Source organism: Sceloporus occidentalis, unplaced genomic scaffold (genome assembly GCF_023333645.1).
Source record: "Sceloporus occidentalis isolate IW3139 unplaced genomic scaffold, rSceOcc1.0.p SCAF_8, whole genome shotgun sequence".
Classification (NCBI taxonomy): Eukaryota; Metazoa; Chordata; class Lepidosauria; order Squamata; family Phrynosomatidae; genus Sceloporus; species Sceloporus occidentalis.
Window position 1 is genome coordinate 3,277,360 of NW_028316988.1, and position 17,728 is coordinate 3,295,087.

Here is a 17,728-nt window from a genome sequence, read left to right on the forward strand (position 1 = left end):
TGCGAATGGGAATGATCTTTTCCGCAACAGGCTGGACACTCCAAAGGATACAGCTGCATCCTCTGCATCAGGGATTTGGTCTGCGCTGTGTCTCTTTTTCACCCCAAACTGATTCCTAGACCGAAGCTGGCTTTCTAGGCTTCCCTCTTGGGTCCCAGCGGAACCGCTGCTGCCAAACATGTTCCTGTTTGACGCATCAGGCCAAAACATCACCTAAAGTTAAGACCGGTTGAAAGAGGAAAAATCCCTCTCCCACAAACTGGAATCCTGGTAGGAGGTTAGACTATGCTGCGACTTATCGTTGTACGTTTCCAGAGAGTAGTGGATGAATGAGTGGAGTTCAAGTCCAAGAAAAGAGTTTCTACCTAAACATTAAGAACTTTATGACTATATGAGTTGTCTGACAGCTCCTTTAAACAAAGCTTGGATGGACATCTCTCAGCAGAGCTTTTGCATGGCAGGGGGTTGGAGTTGATGGTCCTTGGGACCCCTTCCAACTCTATACCTCTATGTCTCAGCTGTGTTGCTAATACAGCTGGCCCACCTTATCCACGGATTTTTTTACCCATGGATTCAAGCATTACCGGCTTGAAAATATTGATAAAAAGTATAAATTCTAAATAGCAAACTTTGATTTTCCATTTTATATAAGAGGCACCATTTTGCTCTGCCATTATATTTAAAGGGGCTTGAGCAGATTTTGTTATCCATGGGGGATCCTGGAACCTAATCCCAGCAGATAACAAGGACCCACTATATCATTATATTTAATGGGACTTGAGCATCCACTGATTTTGTTATCCATGGGGGATCCTGGAACCAAACCCCAGCGGATAACAAGGACCCACCGCAATAGTAATAATAATAAGGCAGAATGGTGTAGGGGGTTAAGAGTGTTGGACTAGGTTTGGGTTCACAAGGGATGAAATCTCCATCTGCCCAAGAAGCTGACTTCGCTGAGACTGGGCCAGCCTAAGCTATCTGACAGGTTGTGTTATACGGATAAAACAGTGCGCATGCATGTATATGTGTGACATGTACTCTGTCCTGAAGTACTTGGGGGAGAGGCAGCTTAAAGATGTAGCAAATAAATAAAGAATAATTCAATTAGTAACATGTAGTTATCCATTAGCAATGCTAAAAAAATATATGCCAAACTTTTCTATGGTTCTGGGGGGACATTTCCCTCCAATATATAAACACTCAACCCTCCACATTTGCTGGGGTTAGGACCGCCGTGAATGTGGAAAAACTGGAAATAACAAAACCTGAGAGAACACCTCTCTAGGAATCTCTAGGTCCTCCAGTGCAACTCTGTGGTCAACATCTGCCAGATGCTGACCATAGAGTTGTGCTGGAGGATCTACAAATGTCTAGAGGAGTGTTCTCTCTAGGAATCTCTATGTCCTTCAGTGTGACTTTTGGTTAAAGCTGATCCCGTAACAGTGGGATCCTGGCATGCAGCCCAAAGGCCATACCTTGCCCACCACAGTGTAGATGGTGCCAGTGCAGCACAGTGGTCAACATGGAGCCAACTATGTCTAATTCTATACCCAGCCTCTTTCCGTTGAAGATCCAAATACATCTAATAAACCCCGTTCTGCTGCTTGGGGGGTTGTTGGCGGTTTTGCGTCCAGATTATAAGACCACCCTTCTTCTGTATGACAATGCGCTGCTTCTCCTCCTCTGCTCATCTGTCTTTCCTTCTTTTCCCAGGCTGTGTTTCTTCCACCAGTTTCCTGGCTGCTTTGCAAAAAGGAAGGGTGACTGGAGATGGGAGTGTTCCCAATTGTTCTTCTTTTTGGGGGGAGTTTTGTCGAATCGCCTGGTGCAGGGTGAGGCCAAGACTAGCCAGGAAGCTGGATGGGTCCCAGCCGTCTCGAGAATTTCCCTCCTTCGTTGGCAGCTGGAGAAGCGCGGAGAAGAATCGCTTTGGCAGGTGCTAGCAAGGGAGAAGAGAAGAAGGGAGCCGAGCAGTTGCAAGAAAGTCTATGAATTCTCCAGGTAGCACCTGGCAGCGGAAGAGCCATGCTCAGAACAATAGCCTGGAACGGTAGCAAAGTGACTCCCTGTCTGAACTTCAACCTTCCTTGTTCCAGAAACGGGGAAGATTTCCTTCTCCAGATCTCCAGCCTTGCTTGCAGGAAGAAGCACTTCGCCTTTTCTTGTTTGGTTCCATTATGAAACTTACGAAATCTTGCAAAGGTCGCCCACCATGTCTTTGCTTCTGGCTGGGGTCCACTTCTTCCCACCCCAAAATGACCGCATCGTCGCAGTCGAGGAACGGCAACATTTTTGCAGAGCAGGCACACACCCCTCTGTGTCTTGACAATCCGAGGAACGTTAAAGCAACAATACAGGCAGCTGACTTCATCCATATCAAGCAACCCTCTGTGTCTGTCTCTGTGTTGTGTCTCCCCAAGTAGTTTCCAACTTATAGCCATAGTTCAATGCTATGGAGTTCTGGGAAGCGTAGTTTTGTGAGATGTTTAGCCTTCCCTGTTACAGAGCTCTGGTGCCACAACCAACTCCAAATCCCCGGATGCCATAGGATGGAGCCAGGGCAGTTAAAGCAGCGTCAAACTGCATTAATTCTGCAGTACGGCAGGAGCCTAAGTGTCTCAGAAAACTCCAAATCCCAGGTTTCCATAGGATGGAACCAGGACAATGCAAAGTAGCCTCTCAGTGCAATAGTTGTGTTGTGTGGCTACATATTTGGTTGGACACTGTGCAAAATGAATGCTGGACAAGAGAGCGCTTTGGTTTGGTGAAGCCATATTCTTGGTGTATATTAAGATTGATATCCTGCCTTTTGGATGCTTGCGCATTACTTAGGATGGTTAGCAGCCTATAAAAACCATTTCTGCAATGCAATAACATGTCGAAATCAGAACCAGATCCCAAAATGCAAACCTGATTCTTCAAGGAGAGTATTTCCTCATCCCCAAAAACTGCTGACTCTCTATGGTCCAAAACACATTGCAGAAACAATCCAGTTTGAGAACTCCTTAACAGCCATAGTTCAATGCTAGGAAATTCCGGAAACTGTAGTTTTGTGAGCTCTGGTGCCACAATAAACTACAATTCCCAGGATTCCCTAGCACTGAGCCAGGGCAGTTAAAGCGGTCTCAAACTGGATTGTTTCTGCAGTGTGTTTTGGACCATAGAGACTCTGGAGCAGGAGTTCAGCTTTTCGCGGACGGGGCAATACTCTCCTTGAAGAATCAGGTTTGCATTTTGGGATCTGGTTCTGAGTTTGACCTGAGGCAGAGTTTGGGAAATGTTCTGGTTTGGACCGTAACTCCCAGTTTCTCCCAGTCAGCTTGGTCACGGGATTCTGGGAACTGTGGTCCAAAAGGGAAAAAAAGGTCAAGCTGGTAAAGTGGGAAGAGAGAGAAACTGGGACATTTCAAAAGCAGATCAGAAAGTGGAATGACAGAGGATTAATCTGAATTGCAAAACTGAGATAGTTGGAGATATCAGGACAGAACGGGATAATTTCTAGCAAATGTCTTTATCTTAGAAGGAAGGGCCTTCCACTTTCGAATAGCGTTCTATTTTTAAAGGCAAACTCCCCCCTTTGCTTTGGAATGCCTCCCAAATATGCGCAAAACTTTTACCATGTGCGTGTTTTGTTCAAAGGCTTCGGTCCAATCTCTCTCTTTCTCTCTCTCTCGGGGGAGACGGTTGGGTAAGGTTTCTCGGAGGCAGCCGCAGCATTCGGATCGGGGCCAAGGCACTTCCTGGAAAAAGGAGGCAAAAAAGAGGACTCACAAAAGCGCACAACAACACCCTGTTCTCAGGACATCAGATGTCAGAGTTCAGTGCTAATAGTCAACAGGAGGCCTGCTGGAAACAAAGGCGTGGAAGCTGGTGAGAACAGAAACCCAGACACACACACACCAAAAAACCCTTGTTATATAAATATTGCACTGTGGTCTTCTGCAGAAATGACTTCCCGATCCGTTTTCTCAAGGTTTGGAGAAAGGGAGGGAGGGATACGAAGAAGCGCAGGTGGCTTTCACATTACAAAAGAAAAGGCGAGGGTCTCCTGTTAGGTTTCCCAAACTTTGGGCCCCATACAGACAGGCCAAAATAAAGCTGCTTCGGGTCACTTTGGAGGTACGCTGTTTAAATGATGCATGCGTCCTAACAGTCCAGAAGCCGCACCAAAGCCACGATCCAGTCCTAAGGATCGGAGCACAGCTTTGGTGCAACTTCCGGACTCTTAGGACCCACACATCATTTAAACAGCATACCTCCAAAGTGAACCGAAGCAGCTTTATTTTGGCCTGTCTGTATGGGGCCAGGCAGCCATCTCGATACATATTCAAAGATCGCCTTGCTGGCCATGCAGCAAAATACAGTGGTCCTTTCATGTTCAGTGGAGTTAGGGGTGAAAGACCCCATGAATGTGGAAGAACTGCAAATAAAGAAACACTATTCTTTTTACTGAAGAGAACACAAAGGTGGCCAGTTTTTTGTGCAACAGCAAAGGTGGCTTCTTAAAATTTCATATTTATTTCGTTTTAATATAATTTTATAAGTGAAATCTTAACCATTACCTACTTTTACAATATGATGGTTTATTGTGATGTTTGTCGATTGGTTGACCAAAGAGGACACCTCTCTAGGAATCTCCAAGTCCTCCAATGCAACTCTATGGTCAACACCTGCCAGATGTTGACCACAGAGTCATGCTGGAGGACCTACAAATGCCTAGAGAAGTGTTGTCTCTAGGAACATCTAGGTTCTTCAGTACAACTCTATGGACAATGTCTGGCAGAAATGCTAGCGCAGGCTAACACAGCTATGTCTTTGAATTCTTTCTTTCAGTGAGTCTCAAAGGCGCTACAAGATCTTTCCATGTACTGATCCTACAGACTAACACGGCTATAACCCTTACTGTCAGCCAAAGAGCATAGCCATTGAGTTGGACTCCCAACGTATCTGGAAGTTCATTGAAGAACTGCAGAGGAAGAAAAGAAAATAGAAAAGCAAAAGTATTTAAAACAACAACAACAAGAAGAGAGGTTTTAGACTGGGTTTGCTTGTTTGTTTTGATTGGAGCTCAAATATCGCCTTTTCCCATCCGTCATCCCACATCTGTGACAAGGCTGTTGCAAAGCCTTAAAGGAAGGAAGGTTGCTTTGCAAAACATAAGCCTGCACAGGGTTAGGGAGAAATCACCCGGAGCATCTCTGAACCCTGGCTACGGTTTCGGCTACCTTGCCTCTTTCCAAGTTCCCGCAAATAACAAATGTTGTGTACATTTCAAACAATGTATGCAACACGACTAGGAAAAGAGCGCAGGCCAGGGAGCGCATGGTGGAGGATGCCAAACAGGAACCAAATGAGCCAAGGCACCGTCGAATTCCAAAGCAGGAGGCAATTTTGTTTTTTGAAAGAGGGGAAGAAAATACATATCCCTAAACAGTAAGCAAGCTGTAAAACACACCAAGTCAGACACAACATTTGGCAGCAGTTTCAAATAGTTCTCTGTCTGAAAGGCCGAGGCGGCGAGAGACTTGTAAATCACAATCCTCTCTCTTTTCCCCTGTATCCTTTTGGCTAAAAGGCGGCCAACAGCATCATGTGTTTATTTTCCCCCCCTCCAAAAGAAAGATGCACATGACAACTTGCACCCTTTATGTATTCATTTGCATTTGTTCCCTCCCTATGCAGATGGAAAACCGCACAGACCAGCTGACAGATCGGTAAAAATAAAACAGCCCCTGCCCTTAGGCTTCAAGGAAAAGGAAAAGAGAAAGACCGACATGACATGAAAGGAAGAGAAGGGGAGGGCAAAGGAAAACAAGGAAACTCAGGCACAAGTTCTTAATGCGATGAGGTTCCTGCATTTAATGCCATACAGCTGTGTTGCTTGCAATGCAGATTTCAGCACAATTGTGGGGCTAAAATGAACACACAAGTTGTGTCCGTTTCCAGAGAGGTCAGAATTGGTGACGGTGACACATGTCTTGATTAAAGCTTGTTTGGATTGTGAAGTCGAAGGCTTCCATGGCTGGCATCCATAGTTTTTGGTGGGTTTTTTGGACTACGTGGCCATGTTCTGGAAGAGTTTATTCCTGACGTTTCGCCGGCATCTGTGGCTGGCATCTTCAGAGAATGCATTTTCTAAAGATGCCGGCGAAACGTCAGGAATAAACTCTTCCAGAACATGGCCACAGAGCCTGAAAAATGCACAAACTTGTTTGTATTATTCAAACGCACGCTATGTGGGTCTGCCTTTGGAAGCTTTTGTAGGTGATTCAAAATGCTAATGACTGGGGATGGCATCCAGTTAGGGATGTATACATTTGTGCATCATGTTACACCTGCGGGGCCAAAATGTGACAACTACACATACTCTGGTTATAGCAGCAGAACTGTGAGAACAGTATGTACCTCTGTACCTTGTCTTTACATGCTGCGATTTCACATTGCAATTGGACATACTGTTGGACTAGGGCACTCTGTACTCTGCATTGAGCCTGCACAACTTTTAAGATGCTCGCAGGAATGTTTTTTTCACCATCCCGCTACTATCACAAATATGTTTGGTGAGATAGAGAGGCCTTCCGTAGAAGTTGTGGTGCAAAGATACATCACCTGTTTTATGCCTTCTTTAAAAGGTCCAACCTTGGTGCCCAATTCTGAGATCCTGCTGAAGAGGTACTCTGTTTGCCCCGGGCAAACAATCTCCTTCAAGGCAACTCCTTCATGTTTGGAGCCCAAGCAAACAACGGTTATCGGTACCGGAAGACTGGCTACCTTGAGCTAATATTGGCTTTCTAATCTTTAAAATGTTTGGGAACACAAAAAATATTGCATCCAGCATGGTCCATGCATCCCCCCCCCCCAAAAAAAAAAAAAAAAAAAGCAATCCCAAGAGTGTTTGATAAAACACTTTTTTCCAGGACTTGGACTCCAAAAAAGGCACTTTCCCCCCAGCAATGAATTCCAACCAGTTCATGTGCGCACAGCCATGCGCAAAGAGCATCCCACCGGGTCTGCTTTCCAACCCCCTCCTCATGGCCAGGCCAAGGGGTCCCCACAGCAACCAACCAACATAAACACCACACATGGCAAGGCTATTTATTTCGGGCGGCCGACTACAGCTGGCCCCAGCCCCTGTTTGGGTGTCTGGAAGTCAGCGTGAACCAAATAATTCTTTCTTCTTTTTCTTTCCTGGCCCCCAAATTCCTCCCAAGGCGGCTTTTTTTGGGCCCAGCGCAACCCACATTCCATCCGCAACCATGAAGGGGAATGAATGGGACACGGTGGCGTTGCTTTGCCCACATATGGTCCGAGATAAAAGTGCTTTTTTAAAAATCCACCAGGAACCATGCCCGCCTCTACCTCCCCCGATCAAAAATCCAAAATGATTAATACCACCTGGGAAGCTTAAATATGAAACAGGAACGTTGTATTATCAATTTAAAAAAACAAAAGGAAACCGTTCCGTATGGAGTTAGATCAGGGACGGAGCCCATGGTGGTCTGAAAGCTATTTTTATAGCCTCCGTTGTCGTTGTGTTGTCGTCCAAGTCATTAACGAACTTATGGCACCCCTAAGGTGAACCCATCATGTGGTTTCTTGGCCAGATTTATTCAAAGGGGTTTGCTATTGCCTTCCTCTAAGGCTAAGAGTGTGTGACTTGCCTAAGTAGATTTCATTAGCTGAGTGCGGACTCGAACCCTGGTCTCCAGAGTCCTAGTCCAACACTCAAACCATGGCACCATACTGTCTCTGTCATAGCTGTCTTATCATCTTTCTATCCTGACCAAAACAAAAGGAGTGAACTGCCAATTCTGGAAGCCTCCCCGAGTGCCAATTCTCCTTTTATACATTCCTTTTTGCACTGTTTAATACTGAACATTTCCACTGGCTCCATCCAGAGAAGTATACAGGGATACTCATGTTAATGAAGACTATTTCCTGGGCATTACTTTGAGAGAATCAATTTGGTACCAGAGGCAGAAATTACATGGAAGGAAGACGGACGGGTTCCTACACAACAAAAAGAACATGTTTCAGTGAATCTTAGAACCATGGAATCCTAGAGTTGGAAGAGACCCCAAAAGCCATCCAGATCAGCCCCATTCTGCCATGCAGGAATACACAACCAAATCCTGTGTTTTGCAGTGCTGAGCTGTTTTGGGTAGGCAAAAATAGCCTAGTAAAAATCTGAGTGTCGTGGCAGAGGCTTTATAGTACTGCCAAGAATATATGTGGCCCATTTTGCTCACCTCTTTGTACAATTCTCACACACACACAAACAGTGCTAGGTGCCACCAGACACATAGGAATAACCATCCCAGACTCACAGTATTTAATAAACTTTTATTTTTTAAAAAATTGATTACTGATCATCTATAATCAATAGTGAGGGGGAAAGTAGTGAAAGGTTTTAAAAGCTACGCAACCAAAGGGTGGAAACCGGAGGGGAGAGGAAGGAAGGATGTCAAGATGGCTGCAGGGAAACACAAAATGGAGGACATACGGCCCATTCCCGGTGTCAGTGGAAGAGATACAAGTAGGATTGAAAGAGACAGAGACAGATATAAAAAGAGAAACAAGTCCAGCTTTGTCCACATTTAAAATCCTTTGTGCAATTTCAAAGTGTCCCGCGTCTAACAGCTTTTAAAAAAGGAGGCAGGTCGCGGTCTTCTCCCTAAATCCGAACTTGGCACCGATTGTGTGCTTTAAAAAACAACAACAAACCCTAGGCAAATTTCTTCATTTAAAAGAAAGAAAGAAAAATAATAATAATAATAATTTCTTACAGCAGCATTTCTTAAAAACATAAACCCAAAGACAATCCTTTTACATACAAAAATGCAATATATATATATATAATATATTAACATTTCCTAACAAACAAGCTCATTTTTGTACCTATACAGAAGGTTTTGTTGCATTTTAAAAAAAGGAGAACACACCCGACACAAATCTGGTGAGACGAAGAGAAGAGACGACGGTGCTTCCCTCTCCCCATAAGGAAAATATGTGCAAAAATATACCTTTCGGTGAAGGAGCTTAGAAGCTTGATAACTTGGCTGAGATAATATAGCCCCAACTGCTTGGATAGGGGAGAATTTGCTCTCCCAGAGTAACCTTTGTGGTACCTTCTTGGATCAAGCCCTCTAGGATTCAAAAACATCCTTTCTAACTGTTGTACCCAATGGAGGGGAGTTTCTAAGAGGACATTGCTCTCTGCAAGCTCAAAAAGTAAAGAGAGTGAGTAATTCCTGGGAATTTGCAAGCCAAGGGTCAGGGATCCTCTTGACCACATTTCAGAAGATGGAAATGATGTGGCATCCAGATGTTGTTGGGATCGCAACTCCCAACCTTCCTTGCCATGCTGGCTGGGAGCTGCAATCCAACCCCATGATTCTCCATGGCTAGGTTTGCCGGGCTGCAAACAGAAGAGGGTTTTCCAGGCCTTAAATAGTTGTACAGGAGAGAGACTTTCAGCCAGGGTTGCTTGTCACACTAGGTAACAAGTAGCACTGGCTGAACTTCCCTCTTCTACAGTGGGAAGCATAGGAGCACTCTCCAGTTTTCAATCTGGCAACACTTTCCAAGGCTTCAATCTCGGTTGGGCACAAGAGGTCGGGAAATGGAAACCTGTGGCTAAGGGCAGGGATAATGCAGCCACCGAGATGCTGAAGGACTGCAAAGCCCAGCAGTTCTCACCAGCAGAACCAATGGTCAGGAATACTGGGAGGCACAATCCAACAACATCTGGAGGGACACGTGAATCTGGGGGTCTAGTCAGTGAGGCAGGGAATACAGCCTCAGTTGGTTACCTGCTAATACCCATGTTCCATCCCTATAACTGCAACTCCCAAGACCACTACAAAAGGTGTTACTACATTTGGGGTTTAAGGCTGACTGTCTCCTCTTTTGACTCAAAGCCCTATCATATCCCCCCAGATAGCAATGGTGAGAGTTACAGTCCAGCACATTCAGAAGGGTGTATGCCGGAGAACGTAACCCAAAATCAGTCCAGGAGAGCAAATTCTCTGAGATTTTAGGAATTCCCTAAATTCCTTACTCACAAGCAGGGTCTTTGTGCCATTCTAAGCCCCTCTCCAAATTATTCCTCCCATTCTTGTTGCCCCAACCTCCGAGCTACAGATTCAAGTGAATACCCAGAAAGATGAGTTATTTTGAGCATCCAAGTCGTCTCTCGGCCTCAGGTGGGTGGCGGTGGTTCACGGGGCACCCACACCGAGAAGACATTGCCCATTTTGGATATCAAGCATAGCCCTTTGACATCCACAATGGCTCCTTATTCCAATATAGTCTAACTATGAGTCCACAGGGAGTGATCTTTTTGGTGCCGAAGTGCTGGAGGGGGTATGGGGTTCGAATTCCGTCATCCTTAGGATCGTGGCAGGCCACCTCATGCTCCATCTGTAGCACCTTGCATCATACTCCACAGCTTCAACTTCTCCTTTTCCAAACGATTTGATCCTTAACAGACCTGGGCAAAGTGGTAGTGTCAAGAGCTTGGGTCTGTCTGGCAGAAGAATCAGAGAGCTGGGATCTCCCAGAGATCGATGGAAAACAAAAGGTGGCTAAACCAGATGGGGAGTGACTCATTTGGCACGGGGAGAGACAAGGCATTGCTCTTGGGCTGGAATCTTCGGTAGCAAAACAAAGACAGTTCAGAAAAGGGTGTGTAGGGACGGTGCATATGTGGAGAAGCAATGGGAATCCCTGTCCAGAGATGCCAAAAAGGAATGCTCCTTTCCGGCTGCCTCTTCATTTTGCTTCTTGACAAAGAGAGTCGTCCGGCCACAAAATGGAGGTCATTGGTAGAGAAGGTAGCTCTTGAGGGATTCCGGCAGCGGCAGTTTGTGGATCTCATTCAACCGATCCTTGCCCAGAGCGAGTCGCACAGATCGCCGGCAGAGGTCCATCAGAGGCAAAGGTTCAGCTGCAAGAAAGAGAACGAAACACATAGCGTTAATCACAGAAATGGACTGGAGCAGATGGCCTTTATATAATATATATAAAGCATGAGCTTTCGTAGACCTCAACCTACTTCTCCAGATGCACATTTGCATCTGAACAGGAAGGCTAAAGTCTATGAAAGCTCATGCTACCCACTTCTTTGTTTCCATTAGTCTCAAAGGCGCCAAGATCCCTTTGCATACTGAGTTTCCAGACTAACATGGCTATATCTTTGACCTCCTAAAAGACTGTTCTACAAAATCATATATAACCACCAAAGGCCTGGCTAAACAGAAGATTGCTGGCAGAAAGAGAGGAAAGGAGGAGACAGTTTTGCTTTTGGTGAGAAGGACTTTCATAGCCTATGGAGCAGCCACCAAGAAAGACCTCTGTAAAATGGAGATAGTCAGAATGCACCTGGCAAAGCCATCAGTTGTGGCAAATTTGACACAGGCGACTGTTAAACAAAGCTCCAGGTGTTGTTGGGACTGCAGCTCCCAGCAGCCCTAACCACATAATTGATAGAGGTTCTGGGAACTGCAGTCCAACACCTGGAGGGTTGCATGATTCCCATCCCCAACGCACCATTTATGTAAACCCAATTTTTTAATGTCTGTGCCTTCAAGTCGCCCACTGACTTACAGTGACCCCATGAGTTTCAGAGGCTTTTCTTAAGCAAGGAATTCTCAGAGGCGGATTTTGCCAGCTCCTTCCTCTGAAATAGAGCTGACGGCACATGGTATTCGTTGGCTCCTTTCCTTTCCTTTCAGGATCAAGAATGACAACTTATGCAAGCGCATTTAATTGACATGGCATGGAAAAAAACGGTTTAGAGTTCCCTCGGTCCAAGCAGCAAACTCCCTGGATGCCGGGTTTTGGTCAACAAAAGGGTACGTAACATTGCACATACCACACTCTCTCCTCCTGCCAAGCCTGCACATGTTTGCGCCACTTAAAACAGCCTCCGATACCTTGCCAAACCTTTTTGTTTTGTTTTGGGCTAGATTCAACTGCAGGTTGCTCAAACACTGGCCCAGAAATCTAGCAGGCCTCCTAGTCCCTTGTTTCGTTCCCTTTGCTCTTCTGCAACACTTAACATGGAGCTCTGTGTAACTCTAAGATGGACACAACCTGTAAGATGAATACAAACTTTGCAATACATTCTGCACTGCAGCTATTTCAATTCTGAATTCTGAGCCTTGTCTAAGATCTGTACATTAGGTTTGCAAAACATTGTATCATTTATTCTTCTATTAATTATTATCTCACCTCCTTTTCCTCGTCTTCTCTTTTCTTTCTATTGCTCTCTCCTCTCCTTAACTTCATTTACGTGGTGCATGTGCCTCCAAAGTTGCCTCTCTATTAATGGTGACCCCATGAATTTCAGAGTGTTTTCTTAGGCAAGGAAGTCTCAAAAGAGGTGGTTTTGATAGGACCTTCCTCTGAAATATCACCTAGAGCATCCAGGATTCAATGGCGGTCTCCCGTCCAAGTACTAACCAGGGATGAACCTGTATGTAGGGAGACCTTGTAGCACCTTTGAGAGTAACTGAAAGTAAGAAGTTCTTTCGAAAGCAAGAGCTTTCGTAGACTAAAGTCTACTTCCTCAGATGCATTTGCAGAGATGTCCCTGCTTAACTTCTAAGATCAGCATTTCCCAAACTTTGGTCTTCCGCATGTTTTGGACTTCAGCTCCCAGAATTCCTGATGATGAATTCTGGGAGTTCAAGTCCAAAAAGCCTAGAGGACCGACGTTTGGGAACCACTGCTTTAGGGTATTTCGGTCAACCTCAATAGGTGCTCATGATCATGATCCACATGATTTTTGATGCCAAAAAGGATCACAAACAGCACAGAAGGGAAAAAATCATGGGGACGTGAAGGGCTGCTGCCAGTCAAATGGACCAAACAGCCTCATAGAGCAGCTTTATTACAAGAACATGGGAACACAATGTACAACTAAGACAAGGAGAGAAAACCAGTATTTGACTACTGTAACTTCTAGGAACCAATGTGGTGCAGTAGTCTGAATGCTGGACTGGGAGAACCAGAGTTTGAATCCCCGCTCAGCCATGGAAACCCACTGTATAGATTTTGGGCAAGCCATATTCTCTCAGCCTCAGACGAAGAGAAATGGGTAGAAAACCCATTCTGTCGAGACAACCCTGTGATATGTTTGCCACAAGTCAGAGAGGACTTGAACGCATCACACGACAACAACTAGAGTGTCCTAAGTTGGGTACGATCCTTGCGGCATTCCAGGTGTTCTGGGACTGCAACTCCTAGCAGCCCCAATGCTGATGAATGCTGGGATTTGCAGTCCTAGAAGCACCTTTGCTCGGGGTGTTAACAATAACAAAAAGGATTTTGTTCAAATTCCCTGAACACTGACACAAGGCATTTATACACCGACTACGAGAAGCTGCTGCAATTTCAGACAGATCCTTTATGAAAGGTCTAAGAAGCATGGCATAGTGGTATGAGTGTTGGACTATGACTCTGGAGACCAGGGTTCGATTCCCAGCTCAGCCATGAAACCCACTGGGTGACCCTGGGCAAGTCACACACTCTCAGCCTCACAGGGTGGCTGCTGCCAACCTCCTCTGAAGAAATCTTGCCACGAAAATCCCATGAGAGGTTTGCCTTAGGATTGCCATAAGTTGGAAATGAATTGAAGGCACACAACAGTAACAAGGAGGAACAGTTTAACTGCATGCATCTGCAAAATTTTACACATACATGCTCCTGCGCAACACATAGACCAGAGGCAGGCAACCATAGAGGGAGTGGGGTCATTTGTATGTTTCTTATTTGTCCTTTTAAATCGACGCGTGTTTTAACCGACGTCATGCATCTGTTATAATACCACTTCTGGATGCCATTATTGCCTGATTTGGGCCATTTTGGGTGGCTTGAATCCACTGACCCATTAGCAGCTAGTTTTGGTTGTTTCTGGCTGGCTTCAGGGTGAAAACATACCCACAACTTTAAACTTTGGTGCATCTAGACTTCCAAATGCACCAAAATATCACAATGCAGCCCACAGCCAGGCATTTAGGGGATGCATTTTTGGCTCCCAACAGCCTGATGCCACCTGGATACTGTATTTTTGGCACAACAACCCATCCCAGTCCTGCTGCAAGTGTCTTCTTTTTCAGGAAAGTAGCTGGGTTCCATCAAAGTTCCAAGAGTTTGGAATTGGAGTTATTATTCCTTGCCAGATCCTGCTTGCAAAACCCAACTGGCACACTCTCGGGGAAAAACAACAACCCGCAAACCTCTCCCGTTTCTAATCCAGCTGCGAGGACGGGTCAAGTCTTGACCGAGGCAGTGCCCCTCTCCCTTGGCAGGGAGATCTTAAAGAGCTGGTTTCCTGTTGACTCAGTTTTCCTGAAAAATCCCTGAATGTCTCATAGACTCTGCGGGCAGGACACCTGCAGGCCTTGTGCAAGCAAAGGCCCGACGTCATGGAGAAGGGTCATAAAAAATCTCCCACCCCACGCCGGGCAAAGCCCTCCTTGGCTTCATGGTCCCAGCTGCAGTTTCCTCCTGGGGCCCATTTTCCACTGAGGTAGCTGATGGCTCAATCATACAACACACAAAAATGACCACTGGCCAGTTGGAAAAAGGCAGAGGAGAGGCAGGGAAGGAGAAGGAATGATTCCAAACTCTTGGAACTGGTTCATCAGGGTTTCGTGTCCGCTAGGGAAAGTTAAACAGCTCCAGAACCAAGTGAAAAAACACCCTTGGGTTTCCCTTTTCAAAGCAGCTGCTCTCAAAGATGAGACGATGTTAGATCAGGGAATGGGGGAAACTATAGGTCTTCTGGGAGCTAAAGTCCAAAACACATGGAGGACCAGAGTCTGGGTATCATTGGTTTAAAGGGACATGGGTGAATGTCCCATTTCTACCAAAAGGGACTTTTGGGGAGCAGTGGTGCCACCCTTTTTAGGGTGTCACTTGGTGTGATCCGCACCCCCTACACACCTGCAAATGACACCCCTGGCCAGTGCTTATATTCCACTGTATCCCCAAAGACAGAAGGCCAATTCAAACATAGCAGGTCAAACATTATACGCCTTGCACACCCAGTGTGCAACACAACAGTTCCCCGAGTGCAGAATTTCCATCAGCTTAGTCTTCGGTTCCCATTGTTTGCTCAAAGGTCTGGCTGGCCAAACGAAACAAAGCCAGCTTCTTTGACCTTCTGCTTGTTTACAATGCGGTTTAGCTTGTGGAAATTCTGTATCTGCATTAAACTTGGGTGTGCATAACCAAGAGGCCACTGCAGGTTGCCCTATCAACACATCGCCTCAATTCCCAATCCTTGCTGGAGATAGGGTAGCAGGAAAAGGAAAATAGTCCTGGGAGGTGCAGACCAAGAGAGTAACTTCTCCAAACTCTGGGATGGATGCTTATGCATTTTATGGAAGCCTATCCATCTTATGGATGCATCTTATGGAACCCTATCCATTTTATGGATGCCTAAGTTTTTAATTGTATTGTGTTTTTAGACTGTAAGCTGCTTTGAGTCCCAATTTTGGGGGGAAACAGGGGTATAAATAAATTTAACTATCACCATCATCACCATTATCATCATCATCTTTCCTACCTTTATCTTCCTTGGAGAGCCAGCATGGTGAGGTAGTTTGAGAGTGTGACTTGACCAGGAAAACGAGATTTGAATTCTTGCTCGGCCATAAAATCCACTAGGTGACCCTGGCCAAGTCACACTTTCTCAGCCTCAGAGGATGGCAATGACAACCCCCTCTCTAAAGAAACTTGCCAAGAAAACCCTGCAATAGGTTTGCCTTAGGGTCGCCGTAAGTCAGAAGCTACTTGAATGGACAAAACAACCACCACTAATAGTGAGGGTGATGCCATGAGATACCACACCAAGTGATGCCAACCCTAGTGAGGCCACATCATACATTTTTAACACTGAAGATCTTGAGAATTGACCCTCAGCCCTGCTTGTGTCTCCAGCCAAGGGTTAGGGACTCTGCCTCCTTCCTGCAACTCATGCAAGATTTGCACGAGTTGAAGAAAAAAGGACCAAAATTGACTATTTCTTTTGCCTCCAAAGTCAGGTTCTATCAGCGCCTCTGCCATGACCACATTTCCAATCTGCAAGGGGATGATAAAAACCCAATATGTTCTCCTAAGTGTTTACAACTGGGACAAACCCAAGGAACAGACACCAGACTATGCCACCCGCAGTGAAGAAAAGAACAAGAAAGCCTTGGAGGCAAAAAAGAGATTAGCGGAGCGTTTAGCCAAGTCATGCCTGAGTGTTTTGACTCAGCACAAAAAGCCCTTTGTGACCTCCTTATCTTGAACAGGAATTTAGCTGCCCAGTTGCAGATAAGCAGGACATGGTCCGGAGTGGCTGCATTTTGCAAAAAGGTTCATTCCTACAAAATACTGCGCCCTGCCAATGTGGCGTAGTAGTTTGAGCACTGGACTAGAAACCAGGGTTCGATTCCTGACTTGGCCATGTAAATCTGATGGATGATGTTGGGCAAGTCACACGTTCTCAACCTCAGAGGATGGCAACAGCAAACCATTTCTGAACAAATCTTGCCAAAGGGGTACACAGGGGGTCCTGGAACCAAACCCCAGTGGATACCAAGGGCCAAATGAATGAACTGTTCCTCTTTTTGGTGGTGTAGGAGCCCTGAAGTGCCTATTCTTTCCATGTTAGTTCTTCCTCATTGCATTTCTAATCTCAAAACAATACAGAGGATACTTACGGTCAAGCCCATTCAAGTAACGCATCCGAATTTCACAGTGGCCCCACACGGCACTCACCACCGGGTAGAGTTTTTTCCCTTTCAGTCCCCGGAAAGCAACCCCCATATACTGCCCGTCCACGATGAAACTCAGCGTCCCATCGTCCATGTCCAACACCACCAGGAAGGAGTCCGGCACAATAAAGGTTTCATCAGACTCCAGGAAAGCTGGGTAGGTTTTACTGGGCTGGTTTTTCCCATCGTGGTAGAGCCGATTCCGCCCAAGGTCCCAGCCCCAGGATTCGTGGTTGTTCCCCACGAGGGTGGTGTAGCCCACTGAGTGCAAGGGGGCATCGGCCGTGGCCACTCCAACCACGGCATGTGTGCCCCGCTGCCTCATTGCCCACGTGATCTGCCAGACGTGGAGGCCCCGTGTGTAACCAACTTTCCCTCGGATAGCGTCTGTGCTTTGGGCCACCGGATGCCGGTGAAAGATGAGCTTGTCCTCCTCCTTCACGAAGACATTGAGTGACCGGTCGTCGTTGTTCCAAGAATGCATCAGTTGGACCTCGTAGGAGACGGCCGGCATATCCAGGAGCAGATCCAATCGGGCCGGCTTGCAGTAGTCCAAGCCCTGAAGCGCATGCTTCAGTGGCCGGTAAGCCGGGTCCCTCATATCCACCGTCTTTATGCCACCTGTCACCTTCTGTCCCATCCTGAGTCTCGCCTGTCACCTATTTATAGATCTCCGGGGCCGGCTCATCAATTGACCTTCCTCCAGCCGCTGCTCACAGTTGGCATCCAGGCCTTTAATGGAAGGTGCCAGAAGGTCGGGCTGGAAAAGAGGTTGCTATGAAACCTGGCTGAGGCGGATGTGACCGCTGGTCCGTATTGCCTAATGGATGGAAAGAAAAACAAGAGGTAAGAGTTAAACATTAAAATGCATATATATAGCCGGCCCTCCACATCTGTGGCTTTGATTATTCATGGATCTGATCTATGGGTTCTCTCCAGGAACCTCGAAGTCC

At 46.1% G+C, this 17,728-nt stretch overlaps 1 protein-coding gene across 1 annotated transcript; it reads right to left on the minus strand.

The window, feature by feature from the left end:
* Positions 1 to 8,326: 8,326 nt before the first annotated feature.
* On the minus strand, positions 8,327 to 17,494 carry LOC149307673 (SPRY domain-containing SOCS box protein 1). Its single transcript, XM_089534234.1, has 2 exons — positions 16,722 to 17,494; positions 8,327 to 10,951 (listed from the first exon to the last, which is right to left on the minus strand). The coding sequence occupies exons 1-2, from the start codon at positions 17,413 to 17,415 to the stop codon at positions 10,824 to 10,826; spliced, it is 822 nt and encodes a 273-aa protein (XP_089390360.1). The 5' UTR covers positions 17,416 to 17,494; the 3' UTR covers positions 8,327 to 10,823.
* Positions 17,495 to 17,728: the final 234 nt, after the last annotated feature.

What these genes read in the sequence shown, in the direction of transcription:
- LOC149307673 (XM_089534234.1), bottom strand. Translation starts at nt 17,415, where the DNA reads ATGGGACAGAAGGTGACAGGTGGCATAAAGACGGTGGATATGAGGGAC. An exon ending in TTACTTGAATGGGCTTGACC is followed by an intron (nt 10,952 to 16,721) that starts GTAAGTATCCTC and finishes TCTTTCTTGCAG; the next exon opens with CTGAACCTTTGCCTCTGATG.